Genomic DNA, 13,159 nt, shown 5'->3' with positions numbered 1-13,159 from the left:
AACCCTAAACATTAAATGTGAAGGAATTCAAAGTAAAGGTTACTACATGGACCTTAACTCTGCCTATCCTCCAGTTACTGGCATGAATCTCCACCGGTGGCCATAAAAAAGAAATGTAAGTCTTTCACATTACATGTATAAGTTCAACAATATGGACTTTTGCTTTATGATAGAACCTGCATCCTCCTTTTTGACCTATGTCAGGTACAGGAAGCATCTCTATCCAATATTGCAAGGAAATATATAGCACTGTGGTGGTCTGCTGCCTGTATTTGGTAGAGAAAAGGACCGCAGACCCTGTAAATTGGGCTGCACCTACAGACATTGACAGATACAAAGGAAACACCTGCAGAGCTAGTACGTTCTACAGCCATAAGTATAGCAACTAAAAGTTCAATAGCAGAGACTCTAGATCTTATAAATGCTCGCTTGCATTTGTAGACCAAGGAAGCTTTGTAGGCAATGCCTACAGACCTAGTAAACTAAGCAGAAATAAGCTAAAGCAATAAACACACGCACATGTGTATGATTGTATGCACACACACACACATTATATAAAAACCCTAATGACCCATCTTGAAAGAGATTGCCCAATCCAGCCTGATCCAAAGCCTCTGCCCTTTCTCCCCCATTTGCTTTGTGCCTCAACACATAAGAAGATGCATTTCTGCTATTTAAATAGATGTAATTTACCCATCACTATTATCCACAAAATTGAAATAAGTGACTAACATAATTTTTTGATGGGGTGAGCAGCTCTCAAGACATTTTGTTTTAAAAAAATCCAGTCACTATAAAATGTGAGTTTGATTACTCTGCTTAGAGGAAAAAAAAAATCTTAAATAATCAAAAATGACGACCCTGCTCCAGAGTTGATGATGCTGAATGTTTTTTTTTACCTAAAGAAGGAGGATTCTACATTGTCATAAAGGCCTGGCATCAGCTTGAGTGAAGGATAATCAGTAGCTAATGGCTTCACAGTAAACAACGCCATTGCCATGGCAACAAAGAGGACAGGCAGCAGAACATTTGATAGAGTTCCTCTCCAGTCTCGCCTGGTGTGGTGAAACCGCTTCATTAAAAGGGCAGCAATCTGTGTGAAAACAAGCCTTGTTCCACGCACACTCTGGGCATCCAGGAGTGAGTTACCTGCCGGGAGACAAACAAACCTCTTCACAAACATGAACTGTCATTTCTGGGAAATCACATGATTCTTATCTGAGGCTAGATCCTCAAACAGAGAACATGGTGACCCCTTAAAAAATGTCTCTCTCTCCCTCTCTCTTTACCTTCCCTGGGAAACATTTAGTCCCTATCAAGGATAAAAATAAAACAGCCATAACAGTAAATGATTACAAAACAATATCGCAGGCCCAATCTTGCACTCCTGACTCAGATAAAAATAACTACTGAACTCAATGGTGGAAGTCCGTGAGAGTTTTGATTGAGTATGGGCTGTGGTGCAGTTAGAAGGAACTAGAACAGTAAAACTACAAACAATCCTGCTTATCATTTTCGGTATAAGGCGTTTTGTCTTTTCAAAGTACTATATAAATATTCTCTCTCAAATTTCAACATTTAGCCACTGGCCTCAGGAGGAGGCAGTGTAGAGCTGCATTGCTCCACAGGGAGTACAAGGGGCCTCAGAAATATACAAACCTGGCCACAGCAACCCAGAGAGGATTTTGCCGCCTGCAGCAATATTTGGGATAGTGCAACGTTCTCCTATGATGATTCCTGTGGGACCCATGGTTGTGAGGCACCTCACTATTACCTGCCCTTAGCATGAGGGAGTCTTGTCTGTGCCAGCTGTAGATCAGCTCTCTGAATCCACCAGCCTTTGGCAACACAAGCACAACCTTCCAGGCTTCTGCAGGCCTTGCTCTCCCTCTACAGGATGCATCCGAAGAAGTGGGTTGTAGCCCACGAAAGCTTATGCTCTAATAAATTTGTTAGTCTCTAAGGTGCCACAAGTACTCCTGTTCTTTTTGCGGATACAGACTAACACGGCTGCTACTCTGAAATCTACAGGTTAGCAATAGGTACACACCAACCCCCAAATCCTCCAAGTGTCCTTCTGCAATGCTCGGCGCCTGTTCCACTGAACACACACTCAATTGTCTGATTTGCTACTCCCAAAGGAATAGGACACACCAACTTATAAGATTCAACTCAGGATCCTCACTCTACTTCACACACAACATATATTTTACACAGACACAGACACACACCAATAATAGGTTTATTATCGAAGAACAGAGATTCAAATGACAGAACGTAAGAATATTGGAAACATAAAGCAAAATCATAGCATCTCCTACAAGGTAGCATATCGCATGTCATTCTCTCAGCATTTTCAACCAGGCTGGCTGAAATCTCCCCTCGTACAAGATCAAGCCCGCTGGCAGCTCATCTTTATAGATGAAAGGATAACCGGAGGTTCATCTGCACCCCAGACATAGTTTCAAAAGTTCATTCTCACTCCTAAGTAGGATGACCCCTGCTGTTTTTGTTCTTTCCCACAGCCCGCATAACCTGTTGATTAGCATCTTGCTCAGACTGTAAATGGGTGCCCATTGCAAAACAACCAATACTTAATTTGCACATGACCAGCCAAGTGATATAATTGTTTCTTCTCCCTTGCCTCCACTCCGCAGGTATGAAAAAAAGTGGTGGGACCAAGGTCCCATCTCATCTCTGCCGCCTTTGGGGCTCTGTGCACAGCTAGGAGAGTGCTGAGTATACAATTTTGTCAGGCCCTTGCCCAAGCCATGAAAAGGGAGTGGCTTCCTTCCCTGCATCCTGGATAAGTGCCTGTTATTATAGTCTTGACCTGTGTGGACATCAAGGATCTGATCTAATGCTCACTGAAATCAATGAGACTTTTTCAGTTGTCTTTAATAGGAGCTGGACCACCTATCAAGAGAAAATATTATATCATCACAGGAACTAAACATGAAAAAGTCCCACTAATGCATTCAGTTCGTCTCCCTGTCAATACAGGAATCTCCCCTATAGTACATTTTCTAATGCTTTATCCAACCAAACTGATGGATCCAAATCTCAGCTGATAGATCTTCCATCACTACCCTATAGGAAACCCCATTCACAGTTAAATCCCTGTGAATTTTGCTAATTACTTCCTCTTCATTCTTGACATTAATATCCTTCAAATACGTGTAACACTATTACCATGCCCCTTACCCCCATTCAGCTGTAGGTTAGACAAACTCTCTCTCTCTGCATATGGGTGTGTGTGTGTATTTATATATTTATATTTCAACTTTCTCTTTTGGTTAAAATACACTGGTCTCTGGGGTTGCTTTTTAACAGCCGGTGTTTGTAGTGTAGTAAGACCCAATGGCTTGTTTGCACTAGGGCTCAATAAGATCTAAGAAGAACTATCATATCTAGTTAGATTTGTCCCTCTTATCTTGCATTCTATATATTGAGCTTTTCACAGATGTTATTTCCGCACTAGATTTTAACCATTGTTTGTGTAGGTGCTCTCAATTAGCCTCGGGGTCAATTGTCTCTTCCCTTTCACAGTTTCTTCTGGTGCACTGGAATTTTCTTTAATTTTGAAAGGTGACTCCTCATATTGGCATGGGGCAGTGTTTTATATAGAGAACCATCTCAGTTAAACATAAAATGATGGCAGTTGCAGAGGGAGGGGGAAAGGTTAGTGCGTACAAATCCAGAAGAAAAGAGTTAGTTTTGATACATAAGGGGAGAAAAGTTGGACTGATGAAAATAGAGGCAATATCAAAAGCTAAATTTACTTCAAAAGTTTGGCTTTTGAAGAACATAGGCCAAATTCTGTGCTCATTCCCATGCTGTGTATCCTCAGTGGAAGTCCATTGATCTGCATGGGCCATTGCACAGAACTTGGCCAATGGGTTTTTTGTTACATTCAAAATTCTGTACATTTTGTAACAAGAAACTGCAATATTATAACCATACTTCAAGTAGAGTTTGCTGAAGACAGGATAAAAGTGTCTTTAACTAAGGCTGTATTTTTGTAACCTACACCTAGGGGACTGGTGAGAACAGGTAGGGGACAGGAAGTAAATATTAAGCCCAGTGATGAAATGTTAAGCTTTACTCACTGGAAGTTATGACCATTTGAATTAGCATGTTTGGAGGGGAACAAAAGGAGCAATATCTTCCTTGGAGAAATTCCGCCTCTTTAACTCACAATCTTCGCACCTTTGGCTCCCTACTTTGCATCAGTCCCATGTAGCTCCCCATTCATGCTCTGAAATGAAGGTTGAAAACTTTGGCATAACTTTAATTTCAGCAAGAGTCACAATTTAAGAGGCTCTTATGCTTGAATTCCCCAGATATCCCCACAGAGGCAGCATCACATATTGCAGGCTTAATTGTGGCTTTGAAAGCCATGGCAACGGAAGGGGGATGCAAGCATGCACCATACTAGTGGATTAGCCACATGATTCTGTTTCCAGACCTCTGAGGCAGCCAGAATGCTTCCAGGGTCCCTAGAGAGACACCACCTCTCTGTTTTGAGAATTTTTAATTTGCAGCAGGCATTCCCCTGACCTCAGACCTCCAGCTGGTGCTGCCCCAGCATAGATTCCAAGAGGCTCCCTGCTTTCTATTCTCACTCTGCTCTTGGGCTCCCATGCGGTGTCAGTCACGCGGTAGGCTATATGAAGGGTCACAAACTACAATGCACTTCTGCACTAAATATGCTACTGAGCCAAATTATTCACTAAGGGCTTGATACAACACCCATTGCAGCTCACAGACATTTTTCTACTGACTTCGATGGACATTAAATCAGGGTTGGGAGCATTTATCCCACTCTTCTCACCTTCTTCTTCCCCTCACGAAAGTGATTTTTTTTTTCAGAACAAGGAAAACAAGCCAGACGGGCTGAAATAAATCACTGTAAAATCTCCATGAAAGAGAAAGCAGAATGTATTTCTCACATGGCAGGAAACCTCAGAACCCAGCTCCTTGCACACCTACCAGGGACACTTCTTACATATAAAGGTGCAGGATGCAGAAAACAGTATCGTAATGTAACATCCCCCTACATTTATAGCTGCACATGCCACAGTTTGTATCTGGGGTTTTGATCCATTAGAAAGAGAGGAGCTTAGCTACAAAATTCAGATCCATATATGCATTCCAAACCCCACTTCACAGTCCTGGAATGTTTTGATATTGGGTTTAGGAGCCATATTTTTAAGACTGCTTAAGAGAACAAAACTGTAGTGAAAAAAGAAGAGAGTTGGTTTAACTGATCTCTTATGTACTTTTAGATCTCTACCAGGAATACTGACCAAAATTTTTGAATGTGACAAGGGATTTTGGATGTCTGATTTAAGACACCTTCAAGTACCCTGGTTATCAGAGGATGGTATTCCACACTTTCTGAAAATCAGACTCTCTTAAAGCATCTCACAATTGAGGCACACAAAATTAGTGACTTTTTAAAGTCTTGATCGATGCATTTTCAACAGAACAGTATGTTGCTGAGATAAAAGCACAAATGAATAACATGGCCACATGGGAATAAATCACACAATGTGATTTGAATCATTCACAGGTTCAAGGTAAAAGACAAATATGGTGATTTACTGGGGGAAAGTCTGACAATGAAAATGAAACTGAATTCACCTGCTCCCCAGGAAAAAGAGAAGAGAAAAATAGTAGCAAATTAAGTCAGGTATTTCAACACAGAAAACATAGGACTTGCAAAGGCTGGATCAGACTGAAGGTCCATCTAGTCTGGTATCCTGACTAACAGTGGCCAGCACCAGATGCTTCAAGGGAAGGTACAAGGAGACCCCCTTAGGGAGATGTGGGATAATCCACCACAGATTGAAGACCCCTCATGACGCAAAGCACTTTGAGATTGGTGTAAATCCCAAAGCATGTATCAACAATCCAAATCTTTTCAATCTCTCAGCATGTAATAATTTTTCCATGCCCCTAATCATTCTCACTGCTTGTCTCTGAACCCCCTCTACTTCTGCAATAGCATTTTTAGATGAATGACCAGTACTGCACACAATGTTCCAGATGAGGGTAAACCATTGATTTATACAAATGGCATTAAAAACGTCTTTGTATTGTTCTCCATCCCATTCTTTATGCAACCTGCCATTTTAGTTGCTTTTTTGACTGCACCTAATGGGAATCTGGGAATTGGCAGGCACAAGCCCACCCACAGCAAAGGTGACCCTCCCCCCCCCGCCACAGGCTGCATATCAAATAAAGGTCTATGTTGACCTTTCCACAATTGTGCCCAAGACCTTTTCCTGGAATCCCAAGATATTAAATCACTTGGAAAAAGAACAATTTGAATTTGATTTCCACGTTCACTTGAAATTCACCCAAGCATGCCCTGTTTTCTTCATTGACAATGTAATGTATTTGCTTATAACTGGAATTCATAGTCACTTTTGCTTTGCTTGATGTAAGGAAGTAGTTCCTTACATCCCTTTTGTATGCATGTCAGGAGGCATAAGTAAAGCACAAACTTATGAGAATCAAGAGTTTTTCACAATTAGTAAAGTAATTTTAAAAATAGAAAAAGACCAGCCAACCTCCCAATTATGAATTTAACTTTCATGCTGACAGCATATAGAAATCTTCACATGAATAATTTAGCTGATAAAATTAAAAATCTGACCCAACTGTTAAAAATTGTCTTTATGACTTATGAGTGCAATTATGTGCAAGAAGTGCAATTATGTCCACAATTAAATTGTACTTCCCAATTCACCCAGACTCTCCCTTTACATTTCAGAGATGAATTTTAATTCACGAAGCAACAGAAAAATGAGACAGAAAGCAATCAACTCATTTCACTAAGTCCTGTAGTTTTGGACTCCAGGAACCAGAATTTATAACTCATTCAAAAGTTCATAGGTTCCAGAATTCTGAACAGTACCAAAGGTTTTGAAGTTCTCATTTAGGATATAAAACTACTGTGTTAAAATTAGTTGAAAAAACAATGTGTATGTTTTTAAATGTCTTTTGTCATAAAGAAGCACAGTAGGAAGGAGGGTGTCTAACGGTTACAGAAGGTGACTGGGAGTCAGAAGTCCTAGCTTCTGTTTTGAATTTGTAATGATTCAACTGTGAGGTTAAGTGACTTGCCCAAAGCCCATCTCTGCATCATATGCCCTTCTAGCCTACCCATCTGTAAAACAAAAGTGTTGTGAAGATTTTCATAAAGTGCTTTGAGATTTTTGGATGAAAAGTGCTTTAACAATGGAGAACATGAAGGGAAAGCTATGCCTTGTGAATCCGTAGAACCACAGAATTGTAGGACTGGAAGGGACCTCAAGAGGTCATCTACTCAAATCCCTGGCACTCAAGGCAGGACTAAGTATTATCTAGACCATCCCTGGCAGATGTTTATCTAACCTGCTATTAAAAATATCCAATGATGGAGATTCCACAATCTCCCTGAGCAATTTATTCCAGTGCTTAGCCACCCTGAGAGTTAGGAATTTTCTTCCTAATGTTCAACCTAAGCCACCCTTGCTGCAATTTAAGCCCATTGCTTCTTGTCCTATTGTCAGAGGTTAAAGAGAACAATTTTCCTCCTTCCTCCTTTTAACAACCTTTTATGTACTTGAAAACTTATGTCCCCTCTCAGGCTAGGTCTACACTACGGGGGGGGGGGGGGGTCAACCTAAAATACGCAACTTCAGCTACGTGAATAGCGTAGCTGAAGTTGCATATTTTAGGTCGACTTACCTGGCTGTGAGGATGGCAGCGAGTCGACCGCTGCCGCCTCTTGTCGCGGTGGATTTCCGGAGTCGACGGCAGAGCCATCGGGGATCGATTTTATCGCGTCTTCACTAGACGCGATAAGTCGATCCCCAACAGATCGATTGCTACCCGCCAATCCGGCGGGTAGTGAAGACGTGCCCTCAGTCTTCTCTTCTCCACACTAAATAAACCCATTTTTATCAATCTTCCCTCACAGGTCATGTTTTCTAGATCTTTAATCATTTTTGTTGCTCTTCTCTGGACTTTCTCCAATTTGTCCACATCTTTCCTGAAATGTGTCACCCAGAACTGGAGACAATACTCCAGTTGAGGCCTAATCAGTACTGAATAGAGCGGAAGAATCACTTCCCATGTCTTGCTTGCAACACTCCTGCTAATAAAACCAAGAATTATGTTTGCTTTTTTTTGTAACAGTGTTACAGTGTTGACTCACATTTAGCTTGTGATCCTCTATGACCCCCATATCCCTTTCCGCAGTACTCCTTTCTAGGCAGTCATTTCCCATTTTGTAGGTGTGCAACTGCTTGTGCTTTCCTAAGTGGAATACTTTCATTTGTCCTTATTGAATTTCATCCTATTTACTTCAGACCATTTCTCCAGTTTGTCCACAGCATTTTGAATTTTAATCCTCTCCTCCAAAAAACTTGCAACCCCTCCCAGCTTAGCATCATCTGCAAACTTTACAAGTGCATTCTCTATGCCAGGGATTCTCAAACTTCATTGTTCCACAACCCCTTTCTGAGACAAAATTATTACACGACCCCAGGAGGGAGGACCAAAGCCCTGAGCCCGCCCGAGCTCCACTGCACCAGGTAGGGGGGCCAAAGCCAAAGGGCTTTTGCCCCAAGCAGGAGGCCTGTAACCTGTGCCTGGCTGCTTAGGGCTGAAGCTCTCGGGTTTCGGCTCCGGCCCCAGGCGGTGGGGCTTGGGCTTGTCCCAACCCACAGTTTGAGAACCGTTGCGCTATGCCATTATCTAAATCATTGATGAAGATGTTGAACAGAACCGGACCCAAAACTGATCCCTGCGGGACCCTATTCAATATGCTCTTCTAGTTTGATTGTGCACCACTGATGATTACTCTCTGGGAATGGATTTCCAACCAGCTATGCACTCACCTCATAACAGCTCCATCTAAGTTGGTTATTCCCCTAGTTTGCTTATGAGAAGTTCATGTGAGACAGTATCAAAAGCCTTACTATAAAGTCAAGATATACCATGTGTACCGCTTCCCCCCATCCACAAGGCTTGCTATCCTCTGAAAGAAAGCTATCAGGTTGGTTTGACATGATTTGTTCTTGACAAATCCATGCTGACTGTTACTTATGTGATTATCTTCTAGGTGTTTGCATAATTATTTGCTCCATTATCTTTTCAGGTACTGAAGTTAAGAGGACTGGTCTAATTCCCTGGGTTGTCCTTATTTCCCTTTTCATAGATGGGCACCGTATTTGCCCTTTTCCAGTCCTCTGGAATCTCTCCCATCTTCCATGACTTTTCGAAGATAATGGCTAACCACTCAGATATCTCCTCAGTCAGCTCCTTGAGTATTATAGGATTTATTTCGTCAGGCCCTGGTGACTTGAAGACATCTAACTTGTCTAAGTAAATTTTAACTTGTTCTTTCCCTATTTTAGCCTCTGATCCTACCTCATTTTTCACTGACATTTCCTATGTTAGATGTCCAAGTGTTACTGATCTTTTTAGTGAGAGCTGAAACAAAAAAGTCATTTAGCACTTCCGCCATTTCCACATTTTCTTTTATTGTCCCCCGCCCTTGAGTGGTTCCATGCATCGAAGGATCCATTCATATGCTGAACTACCCTATCTATGAGAAATGGGGGCAAAAGCTACCTCCATGGTAGAGCTGATGATAAAATCTAGTTTATTTGTAAGGAAAAATTCCCAGGAAATAGAAATTAAATACAACTTTCCGCTGTTACACGGGAAATTTTGTTTACAAAATATTTCATATCAAGACAAAATGAAAACTTTTGTTTTATTTCATTTGAAATATTTTAGACTCAAAGTGTCATTGACTTTACAGTCAGAAGAGACCACCAGCTCATCTTGTCTGACCTCTTGTATATCACAAGATACCACCACCAACACCACGCAGCACCCACATGCTAAACCCAACAACCAAAATTAGCCCAAGGTATTACAACCCACAAGAGATTATACTATTATGTGCCACAAGTAGAGAATCTGAAACAATTTTATTTTGAGAAGTTGATTCAAAACAATTCGTTTTTGTTTTAGAATTTATACTCCAGAAAATGTTGATTTCAATGAAGTCCCATTTTTCAATGGGAAAATTTTCTAGATGAAAAATGTCAACCAGCTGTGGAGTAGAGCTTCATATCTATGTCCTTCTGCAAAAGAACTCTGCATGGGGCTTAAGATCCATGAACAGAAGAGCTGAAGCAGCTGTGGGGGGCAAGACCCCCACAAACCTCTGTGGAATCTGCTTGGTAATTAGTACGGCTGAAGCTGGACAGCAGGCACAGAGTGATTCAGTTGTGACTCCATGACCTGGTAGAGGTGATTTTTTCCTGCCTCCAAATGCAGATTGAACTAGCCCATTTTTTTTCAACACAGGCATTGGGCAGAGGATTTCCTTTATGTATGTAAGGCACTCAAAGGGCTTAAGATATCATATATTAGGTATTTTAGCACATGGCCTAAAAGGACTGAACCTGAGAAACCAAGGTCATCACCATCATCATCAGATAAGCAAGAGGCTGAAGATTTTGGTGACGTGTAGAATTCGATTCGTACAGAAAAAACACAGCACCCACAAGACAACAGACGAAACATACAGAGTGCACCGAAACAAGATGGGGTTCATTAGAAAAAAACTTGCTGGCAACTTTTTCTGGTCAGTAGCCTCTCTAAGTGTTCACTTCCTGCTATTCTCAGAGAGCTGGGGAGAAAGGAAGCCCCTTCATTTGTATGCCAGACCCTTCTCTGCTTCTGGAGGAACAGCCTTGACTCAGCCCATCAGGCCCAACACTTACTATCCATAAGGAGGAATTTATTTTTAGGCCTTCGTTACCATCAAACTTACTAATATGGGGCCTACTTTACACAGCCTCTCTCAGTAGGCTATAAATAGATCTGGGTTCCTCTTAACTGAGGCTGCTAGATCTCACAAGACCTCCCCCACCAAAAAAGAAAATTGAAGCCTGCCTAACTGCTAATACCCATTCTAGGAATATTTACAAAAAGTACAGCAGGACTTGCATTTAGTTCAATGCTACAGTTTCTGGGCTGGCCAGGTTTAGGATGATTGTAGCAATATACCTAGCCAAAGTGTGATTGGGAGCAAGCACCTCATGGCCCTCTCAAAGCTGGATCAACAGCTTGTGGAGGGGACAAGCATCTGACCTTTATCAGCTGAAGGGAAGAATGAGGTTGAGCCTTTGAGGGTGGTGAGAAATGTAAAATGAGGATGGATGTACAGACAGCCACGTGTGCCCACCTCCCCTCCCCCCCAATAAGAAATGTATTTTTAATGTTTCTATCTGGGATTTTACTACACTCATGACAGATTCGTACCCAAACCACAATTTCTGAATCCAAATTCCATGTTTGGGATTAATGTTCAGGTTTGTCTCTGATAGTAAACGCATTGTACAGTTCCATATAAAATAGATATTAAATGCAGATTTAAAATACTTTCCTGATACATACTAGGGGGAAAAAAGCCATGAGAATCACAGCCTCTCCTCCGTTTTGGTTTTTATTTCAATTCCATACACTACACCATGCAATACGGTGAGAAATTTATAGAACAACTCATGATCGATCAATCAAATAAACAGGGTGCACATTCTTTGTTCTGTTTGCTGGAAAAAAGCAGGTAAGTAAGCAATTTTCCAGTTGTCATGCAGCTGTGTTTCAAATGACATGCAGTTGTTACAAACATTTCACCACTGATTCAAAAAGTAAAACACACTACTCCTCTCACACACAGTGATGGCAATGGCCAGAATGTTAACTTGCCTTTTTGGGACAGTTAACTAGCAAATGGATAATTCATTGCACCTTGTATTGTATCTTGGGTACTACTGACTACACAATATTTGGAGTCTCAGCTGCTCCTGGATCAGGGAGCTGGCTACATAACCACTGCTGACACACATTAAGCTCTGTGTGATTGATGGAAATATGGGATCACACCCTCAAAGTGAGTGGGAGATGCACACACATTTCCATAGGCAGTAGGAATAACATCAAAAATAACAAAAAATATCCCCTGGCAATCCTTCTGTATAGGCTACTGAAGCACCATTAACATAGCCAGCCTCACTCTGACTTTCTGTGACAGAGTAAAATCAGACTGAGGAGGTTTCAACAAACAAGCTGCTTTCCAGATAGTCACTCATGGATGTACCAAGTGAATCCTAAATCTTCTTAACTGAAAAACCCCCACACTAAGCATATCAGGACCATACCGTCAAGTGAAATGTACGTGCCTCTCAATTCATTTCAGGATACTTTTTAGACGATATCATCACTAGAATTTGTTATACCATTTAGCTTTGAAATTTTATAAAAAGCTGTGCAAATGAAAAGTTGAAAAGTGAAAGAAGGAACTTATTCAAACAAACACATGCATCTGAAAATTTTATTTGGTAAAAACTATTTCCCCCCAGGCATTCTGATAATTCACTTGTCTGGATTAACCCAATAGCTGCAAATAGCTACATGGATTTTAATTAACCAAACCTACTGTTTTATTATCTTGTAAGGCTCTCTGATGAGTGTGATGTATCTAGGTAGGTCAGACAAACAGACACTGATGTGTTGACAGAGACAGAACAGTGCTCACCATGCATTAAATTCTTACTTATGTAGAGGTCCAGCGTAACATTTATACACTATACAAGTGCCACTTAATCCCTATTTGGAAGGCTCAAACCTCAACTGCGTGGCACATGGCATGATAACAACACGTTAACAAAGAGGTAAACACAAGATCACTCCATGAACAGTAAGGAAGAGAACCCAGGACTCTAACACGGTAGACCTAAATTCTATCTAATTGACACACTGCCTTTCAGATTGAATGTGCTATATTTATTCTCCCTCTAACCACTAAACCACACTCTTTTCTCAGAGCCAGCGATATCAAACCAGGATTCCTGATTGCCAGTATGTTCTGCCCTAGGAAACAGTTGTGCAACCCACTGGAAAAGTGTGGGTTAAGTCTTCCTCTAGTGCATGAACTAAGTACTGGCTAGCAATTGCTCCTGTAGCTCAAGTAGTGAAGATCCAACCTGCAGGGGGAGAGGTGTCAGTTATACCATGTCTACACTTACTGGTAGATCACAACAAGGAGTCCGGTGGCACCTTAAAGACTAACAAATTTATTTGG

General features: G+C 41.2%; 1 protein-coding gene across 1 annotated transcript in view; it reads right to left on the bottom strand.

The window, feature by feature from the left end:
- The window catches only part of LOC113407020 (ATP-binding cassette sub-family A member 13-like), a 289,939-nt gene that overhangs the window by 111,746 nt on the left and 165,034 nt on the right, over window positions 1-13,159 (bottom strand). Inside the window, exon 43 of the mRNA XM_026654099.1 lies at window positions 900-1,149. Within this exon, the coding sequence (XP_026509884.1) occupies window positions 900-1,149 (250 nt within the window). The remainder of the gene's footprint in view (window positions 1-899; window positions 1,150-13,159) is intronic.

The sequence above is a fragment of the Terrapene carolina genome, unplaced genomic scaffold, assembly GCF_002925995.2.
Source record: "Terrapene carolina triunguis isolate 2854851 unplaced genomic scaffold, T_m_triunguis-2.0 Scaffold180, whole genome shotgun sequence".
In the NCBI taxonomy this organism is placed as follows: Eukaryota; Metazoa; Chordata; order Testudines; family Emydidae; genus Terrapene; species Terrapene triunguis.
The sequence above is the reverse complement of the archived record's forward strand: the minus strand, read 5'-3'. Positions and strand labels throughout refer to the sequence as shown.